This window comes from Hyalella azteca, unplaced genomic scaffold (genome assembly GCF_000764305.2).
Source record: "Hyalella azteca isolate HAZT.00-mixed unplaced genomic scaffold, Hazt_2.0.2 contig14715, whole genome shotgun sequence".
Lineage (NCBI taxonomy): Eukaryota > Metazoa > Arthropoda > Malacostraca > Amphipoda > Hyalellidae > Hyalella > Hyalella azteca.
Genome location: NW_025944591.1, coordinates 131,715 through 149,171, shown reverse-complemented (window position 1 = coordinate 149,171; position 17,457 = coordinate 131,715). Strand labels below are relative to the sequence as shown.

At 40.7% G+C, this 17,457-nt stretch overlaps 1 protein-coding gene across 1 annotated transcript in view; it reads right to left on the bottom strand.

The window, feature by feature from the left end:
• Positions 1 to 14,990, bottom strand: part of LOC108679942 (cadherin-related tumor suppressor) — a gene marked incomplete at its 3' end in the record, with an annotated part of 61,003 nt that extends 46,013 nt beyond the window's left edge. The window contains exon 1 of the mRNA XM_047884143.1: positions 9,774 to 14,990. Within this exon, the coding sequence (XP_047740099.1) occupies positions 9,774 to 14,990 (5,217 nt within the window). The remainder of the gene's footprint in view (positions 1 to 9,773) is intronic.
• Positions 14,991 to 17,457: the final 2,467 nt, after the last annotated feature.

Here is a 17,457-nt window from a genome sequence, read left to right as displayed (position 1 = left end):
TCACTGAAGTATCATTGACACCCAAGCATTACAAACAATACCTTCTTCTCACTGATGTATCATTGAGATGCAAGTTTCACACACTTCATACCTTCTCTTAACTAACGTATCATAGACACACGAGGTATACTCGTACACTGCGCATGACTGCATGCGTGTTAATCTCAACGCAGTTCACAATTTGAAAGCAATCAGTGCGCAAAAGAATACTTAATTAGCAAGAGCAATATATTTGCATGTTTGCTAATCATACAAACTGTTTGCTTCGCATTCGTGTTCCTCCGTACGACAAATTCACACATCGTGTTCATGATATTCACGCCAATGTGCAAAGATAATTTAAGGAATATATATGAAATCATATTAAAAAAGTCGGCGTTAGTCATGGAAGCAGTAACTTCCCATGTACAGACACCTACACAATTTAAAACTTGTGATTTATTGAGTTGCAATTTGATAATAAAATTGCCGGCATATAAACGAAGCTAAATGTTACAATAGAATAATACAAGATGCTGGCCTAAAACTTATTAATTTTTTAGTAAAACTCAATAAAACCCATCGGGAAATTGCATCACAGCAAAGATAACATTTCAACTCTTAGATCTAAGCTTCAAAATCTTGCGGGAACTTCCATCAGATCATTAAGGATCATCTTCAAACTGTTGGCTCCCATGCTGCTTAAAAATCCCGTTTGATGTAAGCAAAATTTATCGTCTAATCTATAATGTCTTATTTTACAACGTAGATCAGTATATTTTTGCCATTCAAGTGGACAACATGCTTGATTACGTGAGTTATAAAATTATTTTCCATTTTTTTTTACATTTTGCAGTAGTTGATATATCAGCGTAAATTAGGTTTATTCGTAAACTAGGCTAAACTCATAGTAGCCTCATGCATTGCAGGCGGAAAAAAAAAACATGAAAAATTCGAATTTTTTGGCCTCCGCGCAATCGTCGCATTCATGTTACACTGAAAACAGTATACAGTTGTAGCTTCGTGCATAATGTTTCATTGAATGAAAATAACTGTCATTGGATCGCAATTCACGGTTTTCATTCTCAAGATCGGTGAAAATTTTGAATTGCGTTCAAATTTTGAATTCAACAGATAAATAATTTTAAACGAACAATTTTAGATTCCTCGTCCGAGTTCAATAGTCTGAGAATTTTCTGAATTCAAATTTCAATTTCCTTGCCGAGTTTAACAGAATCAGAACTTTCCACGTTCAGATTTCGACTTCTAAAGTTCTACTTAAAATAGAGTTCTATGTAAATCGAATTCAAAACTCATCGAAACTCATAATGGAATGGAATTCGAAGAGAAATCAACAGCGAATGGCTTGTGCGGAACACTTCCAGGCGTAGCGGGGCGGCGAACAGACCGGTGAAGGAGGCGTCGCAAGGAGAGGCATTTGGCGCTGCGTAGCCTGGAAGGGCATGGACGTTAGCCGCCCAAAGCGGTCAGTCTTGCGGCTCCAAATTAGACAGGCAAGTAATTGTTCAGAAAAAAAACTCCCAGATAATTGGCTTTCCAGAGGAGCCTTCTTTGTCACGGCGCGATCACGCAGCCTTTAAAACATATTCCCACAGCAGCGTACCTAATCATATATTTCTTCGGCCTCCGTACAAAAAGGCGGCACTTCTCACATACACGCCTTCGCGCATTTTTTTGATGAAGCTAAGTACTTACTATGAATAGAAACAAAAACAAAGCCTGCAAGCATATTTTTAGCTCAAATTCATCTACCCATTCCAATGCTAACAAATCGCAAGATATCAAAACCGTGATTCAATCACACAAATATGTTTGAATAGTGATAACTGATAAGTGATTAATTGTTCAAAATTGGCACCTTCTCTTTTCCAATCTTCTTGTAATTTAACAAGCTTAACTGAACAGTAACAAAAATCAAAGAGTAAATTTTTACTCATAAGACCGGCAAAACTCAACACACCTTCGAAAGCGTAACACTGAAGAGCCTAAGCGAAAACGGTTAGTGAATTGCATAAAATTTATGAAATTGAGAATAAGCATGAAAAACAAAGATATAATAAATGAAGTTGTGGAGTTTGCAGAACATAAACCCAAGAACGTAGCCTCCAGGTTGCATGGAATCCCTAAGAATAGATGCGCACGACGGCAGCAGCTCCGCAGCACCACGGAATGCCTCGATTTTTTATAATTATATTCAGGAATCTGGCATCTTTTGTTATTCATATTGCTGGTCAGAGCTCCATGGCATTGGATAGGACTGCTCAACCAGGGCCAAAAGGACTTTAGATAAGAAATTAGAATAATGTGGTATACGGGTTACAGAGAACTGAATATCTTCAGCAAGTTCATCGTAATGTCATAAATAAAGGAGATGGACATTCAGAGGCAAAGAGTACAATAACTACAAAGAACTGCAATGTTCCTCTTTTGCCAGTCACTGATTAGAGCTAAGCTTAGGAAGAAATGTAACTCAAGAGTCTCAAGCAGTTTACTGAGACGACCTTCAGAAGCATTTGCTCTCTGATTTTGCAATAATGAATAGAATCATTTACCTGCAGTCAAATGTTGTTTTGTGGTACTGTGAGCATTCAGAACTAGTTGATGGATTTGGAAGAGAGAAGCAATCAGAGACTAAGGAAAACTAGTAAACTAGTACTCGAAACATATTGGCAAATGAACAACAATTATTCCAATAAATAATCTAGGATTAGTTCAGCAAGTTGAAACATTTCATCAGCACGTTTTTATAGCATTTCTAATTCATCATTAAGACATCTCCAATAATTTTATCCTCCCGTACAAACAAGGGCTATTAAGTAAGACCACGGTACTTGGGAAATATGTAATAAAATTTACTCTATTATATTCAAATAAGAAAATGACCAATACATCTTGCACACACACACCATGTATATTATATCTCCGCGTCGAGGCGTAGTTTTTCTAATGACAGCAGCACGGTGACGATAAAAGTGGTCATGAGAAAACAACAATTCGAGAATATCTAGGCCTCGTGTATGAAGCCTGCACAGCAAAATAAATCTTACTCTATGTTCATAGACGACAATAAAGTTTATGAACTTTATTGATCATTTCAAATAGTAGAATATTTCTGTGTTGACGATACACAACTTCAGAAAATATGTAGGCTATACGAGACTTAAGATTTACAGGAGGAGTTTCAAAAGAAGGTCGCAGTCGCACCATGATTGGTTCTTTTAGAGTCTTCTCATTGTATTATTTCACTTTAGAAGCTTAGAACGAAAGAGCGTCTTACAAGAGACTTGTCTCATGACGGTCTGGAAATGCCGTGGCATTGTTGCCGAGAACCCCTGCTGACTTCCTCCCCGGCACCAAAGAAATATTTCCGCCATTACCACGATCAGTGGGACACTGCGACGCCAAAAGAGTTTACCGGATTATACTTTTGGTAACACAGCGATCTTTAACGAGTTTGTTGTTCATGATGAGTGGATCAGACGGTTCTCTCATCAAAAGCGGACTGCTTCACGGCTGGTACGAGAACATTTTCTGTCAGGGTTTTAGGACCAGACGAATGGAACTGCTGCTCTTCATAAAGGAGGAACATTGACTGCTATTGCCAAGGGAACTTGGCCAAGCAAGAAAATTTAAATGTAAAATCAACCTAGATATAAATATATTATATTTTTGCACCCAAATTAAGAGATGTCAGACAGAGAGATGTCGAGTCATCGATTTTGACAGTAAGTAATTTGTCTTTAGAATCAAATGAAGCTATTGGCCTTAACGGAAAAATTAACTTATTAGTTCAAATTAAAACAAACTTATGATTTGTTCATTATAATTTATGTATATATAGCTCATATCTTGATAATAAATGTCATATTTATTCAATTTTCTTATCTCAAACGCGTAATAATCATTTCTTCAAAAAGTTGCAACTCTTTCTTCTTGATGAAGGCAATTTTCAATGTTATTAAAAATTCAACATAATATAATTTAAGAAATTTAACTTTAATTTAAAAAAATCACACCTGGACCGTGACTTTACTGACTCTTACCTTCTGGCGTCTTTAGGTTTAGGTCGACATCGCAAAATCGATCATCACATCGCTTGATGCCTGGGAACTTCAACGCTGCTTCAGTAGTGATCTTCCGGTCAGGAGGGCGGTCGTATATACTAAAGCATAGTCGCCATGGACTCAAAATTTCCAGGAATATAATCTTAATATGATGAAGTTTAGCAGAATACGGAGGTTAACTTCAATGTACCAATAGCATTTGTTTTTTATGAAGCCTCAAATTGCGTCCTAATCCGTCAAATAACTCTAGGAATAGATCAAAAACTTCAAGTTGGAACTGAGATGAGAGAAAATACATTGAATACGTGCGCTAATTGCATTTTATAACATTTAGTGGAGTAACATCGTCGCTAGTTGTCAAGTCAAAACATGAACATGAACGGAAGAGTGAAGTCTTTTTATGAATTATGAGCAAAGACCAAATGTGTTTAATTTTAGCTGAATAAAATGAAAGAAGATCCAGGTAGGGCGACAAATTTTAGCGGCCGATGTAAAAGAATACCGTGTCAACTCCACACTTGGAACATCAAAGTCATAAACCAACCTCTTCAAACATTCAACTGCTGGATTCCTTTCACTGTAAAAGCTCATCTCAGCAAGAGCCCATCTCTGTAAAAGAACATCTCTGCAGAAGCCCATCTCTGCAGAAGCCCATCTCTGCAGAAGCCCATTTCTGCACGAGCCCATCTCTGCAGAAGCCCATCTCTGCAGTAGCCCATCTCTGCACGAGCCCATCTCTGCAGAAGCCCATCTCTGCAGCAGCCCATCTCTGTAGAAGCCCATCTCTGCAGAAGCCCATCTCTGCAGAAGCCCATCTCTGTAGAAGCCCATCTCTGTAGAAGCCCATCTCTGCAGAAGCCCATCTCTGCAGAAGCCCATCTCTGCAGAAGCCCATCTCTGCAGAAGCCCATCTCTGTAGAAGCCCATCTCTGCAGAAGCCCATCTCTGCAGAAGCCCATCTCTGCAGTAACCCATCTCTGTGTGTCCACAGCTGCATCACAATTTATCGCGTTAGCTCAGGAGAGTTATTCCTTAATCCCAATTCTGAAGCTACAACAGAAAATAAATAGTTTCGACGGGCAGGCCTATCGCGGTTACTGGAACATCTTTGCGGTACGAAGAACATCCTGTCTGTAATATCAAGATATTTATTCTCACTTTTTGTTGGATAAAGCAGCCGAAAACAAACCGCTCGTTAGTTAGCAATGGAGGGAATCTATGCGAGGTCTGATAAAGAAAGATCGCCATAAGATAGATGCTCGTGACGTCGTGTGCCACGACACGTCTCTCTGGACATCACTGCCACGACTGCTCCTGAACCCGGTCGTCCAAACCCAAGATTACGCGGCTATTTCAAGATTTTAAGCTACATTTACACTAAAAGAGGCCCAACCACATATTTGAAATAGGAGTTATATGTTGTTTTAAGGAGAGAACTAACTTTAGACGTGATTTTCATCTCAGCATTCGATCATATAAGAACTGTATTTTGAACTGTACTGCTCACTATCCCGCACATACTTACTATATCACTATTTAGTGGATACGGCGATATGTATAATTAATAATAACTAATGCAAATAATAATTAGGCGATTCAAATATTATCAATTCAAATTACGTAATTATGAGTAAACCGTGAAACGGCATGTCGAACTATACCGATCTCAAAATATAATTTTTCATTCGCATTCAACTCATGAGAATTAAAATTATTGTCTTACTCATTCTTTTATTTTTCACGCAATTGTGTTCGCTAAATCATTCGCATTCATTCGTTCAAAAGAAGCAGGATATTTTTCTTCTTAACGCGAGACAAATTTACAGCACATTAAATCGAGGCAAAATTATGTCCAAGGACTTCTCAAACTGCTGATGCTCATTTAATTTGCTACTGATAGGAATAAAGTTAATGTGAATGTCAGTTGAATATATGTGCGATGTGGCAGAATCGACGAGTTATTACAATAAACCTAATCTGTGGGCTGGAAACGACTCATAAACGTAGATAATGGATATCATCTGACCAGCATGATATAGGGAAGCTTTTAGAGAATATTAATTATGGAGGCGCTTGGTGAGGCCGAAGGAAGGCACAGGTAGACTAGAGAGAGAGCAGAGGTGCTGCATGCTGTTTAGTTAAGCTTGAAACTAAGTTTTATCTATGCGATTGCATCAAAAACAGAGACGATAGTTGGTAATGAAGAAAAACAAGTCATGTCTGCATCTCTGATATCACTTACAAACGTATAACTAAAAATCAAATAGACGAGCAAACTTAATGAAAATTTAAAGACGTGTGTATGGCAGAGTTGGTACCTTAACCTCGGCCACTCCAAGCAATTGCCACATAGCGCAACATGGCCCCAACTCTCAATTTATCTCTTGCATAAATTGACCATAGAACTCGATCGAGGTGACTAAAGGTACTCTTGAGGAAAATTTCCCAAATTTTCTTAAGCATGAGCATTCCAATGTAATTTGGTCTCAAGAAACACTCAGTTGCTCAAGCTTTGATATTAAAAAGCACTAAAAAATAATTACATTTGGAACAAAACATGCAAAAAATGTCAAGAAAATAAAGTTAGCCCATCATCGAGCAACATCTGGCAACTCGAGCTGATGAGAGACCCGCCGTGGTAAGACCTTAGGACCTAGCAAGAGGCAGACTGCCGGCTGGCCTGGCTGAACACAACATTCAGTATTAACCTCTTACTACAGGACCATCGCCAGTCGTAGCTATCCCTTCTTCAAATCTATTTAGAAAAATCAGGATCTTACCATTGGCGTCATAAACTTTTACTTTTTTATTACTCTGAAATATCAGAAATTAATAAAGGGGATGCACGCCCGAGACGAGAATGCGTAAATTACTGGGCTCATCTGATGTGCACGCTCGGCAGCCCAAGAACGAGAAGACATGAGCAGTAGAGGCGGATTTGTAGGTGGCGTTCGAGGCAAAGATGCTTGCACAGACCCAGCATTCCTTAGGATCGCCCGCTCGTTCGGGCCAGCATATTCCTCCGTAGCTGTCCGTCCGTGTTCTTTTTCTCTCGCTGTTCTCATACGGACAGCTTCCAGCTCTACCACGGACTGCTTCTCTGCGTCTGGCATACCAAGCTCGAGGCCGGTCTCCGTCCCTACCCACTTGCATACCGACACACAATTACATTTTTACCTGATCTCGAGGCATACGTCACTCCCACGCACCGCTTTCGTAGCCAGCCTCGGGGGGCAAAAGAAACTGTCGCTGAGCAGACATACCCGTAAACATACTCATCATATTTGGCGGCAGCGAACTGATATGGTAATAAAGCACGAGGTGCTTCATAATAAGACCACCATTCTGAACCAACGTCTAGACAAAGAAACATGAAAATCTTGCCAGTATTGTATTAACTGAGCAAAAAAACTTCGTCTTGCATAATTTGAAACGAAATTTTTATTAGAAATCAACATTTTTCTGGTTTCATAAATTTCTGTAAGTCAAAAGGCATATTAGTTTCTATCGCTTTTGAAGATGAAACGTCAATTTTCATGAACACCGTCACCAAGTCTCATGGTGTACAGCAGATACATCAATTTTATCAATGTAAACGAGTGCTGAGAAAACTATTTTTTACATATTTTTAGAAGTTTCGGGAATCTCGGGCGTCACGAAACGAAGTGGAAACAAAAACTCCAAGCGCTAATGGAGGGAATCACTCGCACCTCTGACGAATGATTTGTTGTGGCCCTGGCCGTGCAAGCGTTCCCAGCTGCTGTGGTGCGTCTCCATACGCAACACTTCGACGTCCGCAACTATTCGACATATGCAACACTTCGACATAAGCAACACTTCGACATAAGCAACACTTCGACATATGCAACACTTCGACATAAGCAACACTTCGACATATGCAACACTTCGACACACGCAACACTTCGACGGACGTAACACTTTCTGTTAACATACATGCTACTTTTCTGAAACACATTCGCACCACATCAACACACTATGTTTCAACATGTACAGAACTCAAACATGCACAATATGCGGTGTGGAAACAGAACGTTTTGAAAATTATTCTACTCATTGTCGCGGTTCCTATCCGAATGAAGTCTGGAAGCGAGATAATACATCTGAGTTTTGTGCAATGCTTTTTAGCGCATTTTCTTATTTATGGAAAAAAATGCGCTATTGTGCTCGCCATGTCCGTCTGTTCGTCTGTCTGTCTGTCCGTCCGTGACTCCACGTTTTCGTCGACGAGAAAATGAGCGCTCTGTCACTCACTGCAGTGAGCACTGAGTTAAATTTTTTAATAGTGAGCCTATCGTTAGTACTTAACCTTTTTGGTTCAGCAGAGTATTGGTCGAGAGCTTTAAATTTTGTCGTTAAGTGCTTGTGTTTGTCGTGTGTAGGGGTTAACTCCGTCAAAACCAAAGTTCCATTCAACATTCTATGTCCCACCTTTGATGTTCCTTTCTCTCAGGCTTTTTTATAATAATCTTTGCTCTCAGGTTGTCTTACATGGTCACTAAATTGATCTAATTCATTAGGCTCCAGCTTATGAGCTTATTTGACATATTTCTAATTATCGGTACACCATTGAGTAAGTATAAGGATGACAGGATGAGTATAGTTATAAAATTCTTCATCTTTCATAATTAAATATGTTCAGAATATATACATAGATCGCGTCTTTGGTTCAATAGCGTATTGGTCATTGAACAATTATCAGTATTGTCTAATTCATGTTAGAAAAGTTATTTTGCTACAAAATATTAAAACTCGGCAGTGGAATAATTTATAATCTTGCATCCTTATAAACCGAATTGAGATTAAATTAAAACTCGATGTTCGAATTTAATTGGACGCTTCATCGCTGCACCAACAAGACTGTACCCCAAGGATAACAAGTGTGGAGATAAGGAGCGAATTGAACAAGACAAGCAGAGCGACGACGGAAACTCGGTAAATTGTAAGATGCAATGAGAATACAACAATAGTAAATGAAGTGAGTTTGTTCGAAGAAATGAAATACAGCTGCAACAAGTCAGTGTTCAGAGAAGGTGCAAGAAGCTCTGATGTTGATGCGTGCGCAGAATGGCCAGGTTTTGCGACGCCCTAAAACTTATCAAGCGGTTGCCATAAAAGGCAAGTAATGGGAACGCGCGTTCGGTTACAAAGGATTAGTTTTGCTGAAGATTGCTACTGGTTGCGACCAAGTGTGATTAATAATAACTTGTATTTAGCCCAGATACACAAGTGCCTACTTTCAAGCCTCACATCTTAAGTACTCAAGATCATTATACATTGTTATTTCTTTCCACTTAATAACCCTAGGTCTTTATTCAAAATGAACTAAGAGAGCGTGCATATATTTTGTTGCGATAGACTGTTACATATGTCCAGTGCCACAAGCTACATAGCGTTGATAGTTGTGCGGCACCATTGTAAAAATGAAATGAAGACAAACACGATATTGTTTGCAGGTATAAAATATTTATGATCGCACGCGTTAACAGCTTGGTCCCTGTTGAATCTGTTTATAGTGTTCAATCAAAATATTAACCTAATAGTACTGACCAGCTTGAAGAATTATTATTCAACTCTCCTTGGGATTTTCAGAAATTTTATTTTCATATCGCAGAACTAAATTGAACAGGCAGACCGTGCAAGCAATAATATTAAATTTCAATGACTATCGAAGTTAAGAGCGTCGCTTACCTGAGTAAGGGAGACCCTCGGCGTTGTGGTTTTGGAGACCGCAGCTGCAACTGTGACGAGGTACACGTCAGGTCCAGATTCTCGATCCAGAGCAGCGGCTGTTGCTAGAACTCCCTTCTGCTGAACATCAAACAACCTCTCCATGAGGCGCCCATCATCACTTGTAATGTTCACCACAAAGTAGCTGATTTCGTCGGCATCATTGGTGGTCATGTGGGACTCAATTGTGGCAACTGATGTACCGATTGCCGAATTTTCTACTACGGAGCCGGTGTAAAAACTTTGTGTGAAGCGTGGGCCTTCTTGGGAAGACATCCCGAGTATAGTTAGGTAAGCATCGGATGACTTCCTTTGTGACTGGACAGCTTCGTCTGTTGATCGAACAGTGACACGATAGAAGAGTTCCGGGGATGAAATATCTTTCCTGAGACGAAGTGATCCCGTCACTCTGTCTAAATAGAACACATCCATCGCACTGCCACCCACAATCTCATAAGTAACCAAACCGTTGGTGTTAGCGTCGACATCATTAGCAGAAATTTGCATTATTTTCTGATCCTTGCGGGAGTTCTCAGGAAGAAGCCCTGCATTCATAGATACAAATACGGGCGCGTTATCGTTTATGTCTTCCACAACAACTGTGACAAGCTTCTCTGCGGACAGCCGACTAGAAACAGGTTCCGCTTGGTCACTTGCAACCACAGTCAGCATGAAAGTGTCATTGAATTCCCTATCAATGTCTCGGATAGTATAGATTACACCCGTATCTTCTTCGATTTCAAAATGACGACCCGGTGGATCTTGGTTCTTGATGGCATACGAAATTTTTCCATTCAAGCCCGAGTCGGGATCATGGGCTTTGACAGTTACGATTGTGGTTTTGTAAGGTATGCCTTCTTGAATCTGTCTAACGATAGTGGTATTTGGAAAACTTGGCGCATTATCGTTGTAATCGAGAACTCTAACAATAAACTCAATTGTAGACGTCAGTCGTGGAGAACCACCATCGGCAGCTGTTATGTTCAGACTGTACGTGTTTCTGTGTTCGTAATCAAGTGGTTTTTCGAGGTACAAAGTGCCACTTCTTGTATCTATTTTGAAAACTTCCTGAATATTACCGCCACCAATCATGAAAGAAACTTCTTGGTTAATTCCAACGTCAGCATCGCTTGCCTGAAACTGTACTAATACTGTGTTTATTGCAGTAGTTTCTAATACTGATATTTCCGACTCCAGATGCGTGAAGACAGGTTTATTGTCGTTTTCATCAAGCACATGTACAGATAAGGTTGTAGTGGCCGTGAGAGGCTCGGGTGACCCCAAATCAGATGCTGCAACCGTCAGGAGATAGAGAGGTGTGGTTTCTCTGTCTAATTGGCGAGACAAAGCAACCTGACCAGTAACTCCATCGATTTGGAAACGGCTCTCTTCATTTCCGTCAACTAAAGTATAAATTATATCGCCATTTAAGCCTTGATCGGCATCATTAGCAGCGAGTCGGATGATGGGAGTACCAACGGCAGCCCCTTCGAAAACTTCAGCTTTGTAAGACTTTTTTGAAAATTTCGGTGAATTATCGTTCACATCAGTAATAAAGATGTTCACTTTTGCTTTATCTTTTAGTTTTATAATGCCATTATCCACAACAACCGCTTCCATGGTAATATAGTCTTGTCCAGTCACATGCACAAGTTTTTCTCTGTCAAAATAATTCAGAGTTTTCAGGAATCCGCTCTTCGGATCGACCAAAAATTGTTGCTGATTGGTGGAAATAGCGTAGGTCAGTTCAGCATTCCTGCCTTTGTCCTGGTCGGTAGCAGTGAAACGCCCAACATAAGTGTCAGGAGGCGCATTTTCAGCTAAATAGAAATCAAAGGTTTTGTTCGTAAACACTGGCGCGTTATCATTCTCATCCAAGATATGTACAACAACCAATACTGTTGCAGAGCGAGGAGGCTCTCCGTGATCCTGAGCAACTATGGTCAACGCATAATAATCTTTATTTTCTCGGTCCAAAGAGCTTCGAATGTATAGATATCCATCAGGAAATATTCCGAATTTCTGATCATCATTCCCACTTGTAATATTATAAGACACGAATCCATTCAAGCCGCTGTCCTCATCAGTTGCCGTGAGGGCGAAAAATCGGTCATTCACAGGAATGGATTCAAACAAGGACGTCTCATAGGAACCATGCTCAAAAATTGGGGTATGATCGTTAACGTCCTCGACCGTTACTACGACAATCTGACGTGAAGAAAGTGGTGGCACACCGTCATCCGTAGCCGTAACTTCCAATCGAAATGTATCAATAACACCATATTTCACAGGTTTATCAAGATAGATCATTCCACTTTTCTTCGAGATCGAGAAATAGTTTCTAGGATTGGCGGTCAAAGTGTAAGTCACGTCGCTATTTTTCCCTAAATCTGGATCAGAAGCTTCTGCTAAAAACACTTGGTGCCCAACAGGCCAATTTTCTTTAACGGTTGCTCGAGCGTGTTTGGTTGGGAATTTTGGAGGATTGTCATTTATATCGTTCACCGTAATATTGATCGTGGTGTGCCCGTAAATATCGGCCGTCACTGCCACTACTTTTAATGAATAGAAAGACCGCTGCTCGCCATCTAGATGTTTAGCAGTTTTTATCACCCCGGTTTTTTTATCTATCGAGAACGTTGCATCAGGATCCCCAGCGACAATAGCGTAAGTCGATTCTCCTACTCGAGCAGCATCTTTGATGGACACGGTACCAACTTCTCTTGCAACAAAAGTATCAGCACTCTGACCCGCATCTTCTGATACCTCAAATGAGTAGAGATCGCTCTCAAATTCTAGAAGTTCGCTTTGATTATCTTCGATCAAAATTTCTATGACAGCGTCTTTCGTTGCTTTGCGGTCTCCTTTGTCTCTTGCCGCGACAGTCAATCGGTACTTAGACTTTCTTACTCGACTCAATCGACCACTCAAAGTTAAAACACCTGTTTGAGGATGGATAGCGAAAGTGTTCTCGTTGTCTGGGCCACTCGTAAGTTCGTAACTTATTTCTGCATTCTCCCCTTCATCTTTATCTGTTGCCGAAACTTGTACCAACGACGAACCTATCGGATTGTCTTCAGCCACAGCCACAAAATATTGCTGTGGATAAAACTCGGGACTATTATCATTAACATCTTTCACTGTAAGTCTAACAGTTGCTGTCGATGAGAGGGGCGGAATGCCTCTGTCACGAGCTTCCACTGTTATATCGTACTGAGGCATGGCTTCTCGGTCCAACTTGCTCCGCGTCGTGACTCGACCGCTTGAAGAGTCCAAGTAAAATACACCTGGATACTTTAGTTCGACCTCTTCACTGAAAATGTATGACACGCTTCCGTTTGTGCCTTGGTCTCTATCGACAGCTGATACTTGAGCTACGAGTGTGTGTGGAGCAGCACTTTCTGAGAGACTTGCGTGGACTAGTGATTCAGAGAACGTTGGTTTTTCATCATTGGCGTCTAAAATTGTTATCTTCAAATACGTATATGCCCGTTTCGGGTTCGGTCCTCCATCTCTGGCTGAAATTTTTAGATCCACAGAATCTTGAACTTCACGATCTAGAGGAGCTTTTGTGGTTATGAGGCCGCTTTCGGTGTCAATATCAAACCATCGATTATTATTTCCTGAAGTGATGGCATAGTAAACGTTGGAATTTACGCCAGTATCTTCATCATTTGCAGTAATACCCGCAACGTATGTTCCAACAGGTACCAGTTCACTTAGAACTGCAGAATATTCGCTTTTTTCGAAAACTGGAGCATGATCATTAATATCATTCACGTAGATTATCAAGAAAGAGGTTGAGGATCGAGGAGGAGAGCCCATGTCTGTGGCGACAATTGTGACATTATATTTGCTTATTTTTTCCCGATCAAGAACCCCATTAACTTGTACGAGATCGTAGTTAGATTTTGACTCCAGTCTAAAGTGATTCAGCTCATTTCCTCCTGCAATCTCCACAGTCGTTTCTCCGTTGAACCCTTCGTCGGCGTCAAGCACGGATACAACTGCAACTGTGGATGCATTCTTGGCATTCTCGTCCACTGTAGCAAACTCAGCATTGGCCGGAAAATACGTGAAGCTCACCACTGGGTTGTGGTCATTGGCGTCCTGGAGGTTCACAGTGACATAGGTTCTGCCGTCTTGGTAAGGTGATCCATGATCTCGGGCATGCACCGTGAATACGCAACTCTTGGCACATTGCGAGGCATCTGGGCAATTCCGATGACATTTAAGTCTTTCAACGGTAGTTATAATTCCAGTTTGTGGATCGATGCTGAACTGAGTTTCTGCTTCAGCAAGGTGGTACGTAATCCGAGCGTTTTCCAAAGAGTCAGCATCAGTTGCCCGCACCTGCAGCACTGATGTCCCAGGAGGGACTGATTCACTAAGTGTCACGTTATATTCTCCGTAATCGAATATAGGGGAATTGTCATTCACGTCTAGAATCGAGACGTTGACTAGTAAAAATCCAAAATGAGGAGGTGTACCACCATCTTGAGCAGAAATATTCAGTTGATACGAAGAGCGGGTTTCCGTATCGAGTTTTTCAACGGTTTCCAAATGCAAATACGGGGTTTCTCCAGAAGGATTGGTTATTACTTCCAGTTTAAATTTTCCGTCGTCGTTGCCGTCCACTATTCTGTAACTTGTGGTGATATCATTTTCACCAGCATCGCCATCAGTGGCCGTGTCTAAAATTACACGTGTGCCTGCATTTGCATTTTCCGAGAAAGAAACCCGTATAGATGGCTCAGGAAATCTGGGCGCATTGTCGTTGATATCGAGGACAACTATCCTCACTTCAATTGGGTATGTGGGCTGAGACGATAATATAACTAAATCAAATTTATCAGTAGCCAATGCTTCCCTGTCCAATATTTTAGCGGTGTGGATCTCGCCCGTGGAGCCATTGAGTGTGAATTCTTTAAGAACCTCGTTGAAACGATAGGTAAAACCAGGCTTGGTCGGAATGAAGCCGATGGAGGTGCCGGCTGGCTGCCCCTCAAGCACTGTAAAATTAAGTCTAGTGTCCACTGAACGAGATTGCATCGTGTCTCTTAAAACTAGCCGATTTAATAAGCCGGGTCCAGGGCCTGGTCCTTGCCCATTGGATAATAAACATTGTAGAACTAAAATTAAAACTAGTCTGAGCATTGTGGATTTGTGCACCGCCATTTTCTACAAAATTTTCAAATCATGAAAACCAATTATAAACTTTTCACAGAATGAAAGAGGCCACCGCAGTGTGTAGCAGAGGCCCCACACATGGTCATGCAGGTTCTCCGGCTACACTTGTACCCCACCGCACCATCACTGTTGCACTTGACACAACTTCACCGCGGACGGGATCTACCAACCTACAACTACCACGACAGCGGGGCTACGAAGCTAAAACTTAGGGCCAGGTAGCGACACACAAACCTCTTCTCTCACCGACACAAGAGGAACTGGATGGAAGCTGAAAGACTCTCTGGAAGAGCATCTTGTGAGCTCAGCACAAGACTGGGCGGAGTCAAGCTGTTGCGGCCAGTCTCTCGGCCGCCTCATCGCCGCTTGTCGGGATGCCCACAACACTCGGCTCCACCACCACCACCACCACCACCACCACCACCACCACCGCCACAAACGCTTCATACACCCGCGCACCTACCATAACACTCTATAGCGCCTACCATAACACTCTATAGCTCCTACCATAACACTATAGCGCCTACTATTACACTCTATAGCGCCTACCATAACACTATAGCGCCTACCATAACACTATAGCGCCTACCATAACACTCTATAGCGCCTACCATAACACTCTATAGTTTCTGTGATGTCAATACTTCTGTGATGTCAATAGTTCTGTGATGTCAATAGTTCTGTGATGTCAATAGTTATGCGATGCATGTAGTCTCATGAAGATATTTATATATATCTCATCAAGACTCTATATTTATATATATATCTCATCAAGACTCTATATATCTCATCATGATATAAATAGTGTCATCAATATTTTCTTTCTCTCATCAAGATGCAAAGTTTAAATACTCGTAGACTGATTTTCACTGCTATATCAACCTTTACGTTCATATACTTTGAGTCGAATTATTTTACCTCATGTTAATGGTATTTACAGTTCATGTCGTTTTTATGTACATATTCTGCCAAAGCAGCCTCTATGCTGGCAATCTGGCAATTTTTCTTGTGGTCTTCGTTTGCTTTGATATGAAACATCGTTAGCCTCATTTCACGCCAGAATATTATGCTTAAGATACACAGATACATGAAAGATACGCAATCTTTCGTTACTCCATCACGCCTAAGTAATGGCGCGTGATCCCGGCCATGGATATATTCCCTTAATGATAAATCCCACTTTGATTGCCATGATCAGAGACACGCCTCTTCTACGCTTAGATTTGTAAATAATTATACGGGAGATTGTCACCTGTGGTTTAGGTTTGTCGGACACATGCAAGCTTGTCCTCCTAATTGAATAATTAGATGGACAATGAGCGATACCTTGAACACATCTTGCATTTAACCGTCAGATCAGCTAGCCATAACTAAAAACTTTTACCAGATTACTTATGATCTTCTTGTGAAAATATCATCACTCAACTCGTCCTATTTAAATATTTTATTTCATTCAATGATACATTCCATTATCTTGAACTTTACTCATTGCACTCTGATCAGACGTTTAGCTTTCAATTTTCTATGCTTTGTGACGAAAAGATTTGTGTCAATTTTCTTTTTTTTTCATACAATTGGAGTTAATTGACCAAAATAACAGGAACTCGTGCAAAACTACGGCTTAGCATCACATAACGAGCATCTGGCACGCATAACTCAGGCTTAGCATCACATAACGGGCATCTGGCACGCATAACTCAGGCTTAGCATCACATAACGGGCATCTGGCATGCATAACTCAGTCTTAGCATCACATAACTGGCATCTGGCATGCATAACTCAGTCTTAGCATCACATAACTGGCATCTTGCATGCATAACTCAGTCTTAGCATCACATAACGTGCATCATGCATGCATAACTCAGGCATAGCATCACATAACGGGCATCTGGCATGCATAACTCAGGCTTAGCATCACATAACGTGCATCTTGCATGCATAACTCAGGCATAGCATCACATAACGAGCATCTTGCATGCATAACTCAGGCTTAGCATCACATAACGGGCATCTGGCACGCATAACTCAGTCTAAGCATCACATAACGGGCATCTTGCATGCATAACTCAGGCTCCACAGATACATAAAGTCGATGCCAATTTTCGTATATATAAAAAAATTTTCATTGGTAAAATTTACATCAGAAATTTTTATATGAGAACGGTTGGCCACTGCAGGAATTGTTTGGGTTGGGATTCGAACAAATGAAAATCCACGCGTTGAAATGAAATGAATGAAAATCCACAAATGAAAATCTACGATTTGTCTTTTCTGATTACGAGCAGCGAGTCTAAGTTACGCCTTGGATTGGTCATGTAAACTATAAATTCATAATATATATTCTGATTATTAATAATAAACCTTATCCTTTTGTTCCACATGAAATAATGGTACCAGAAATTCACAATAAAGCATGTCTGTAGGTAAATTTTCAAAACAGACCTGCGCTAAATAA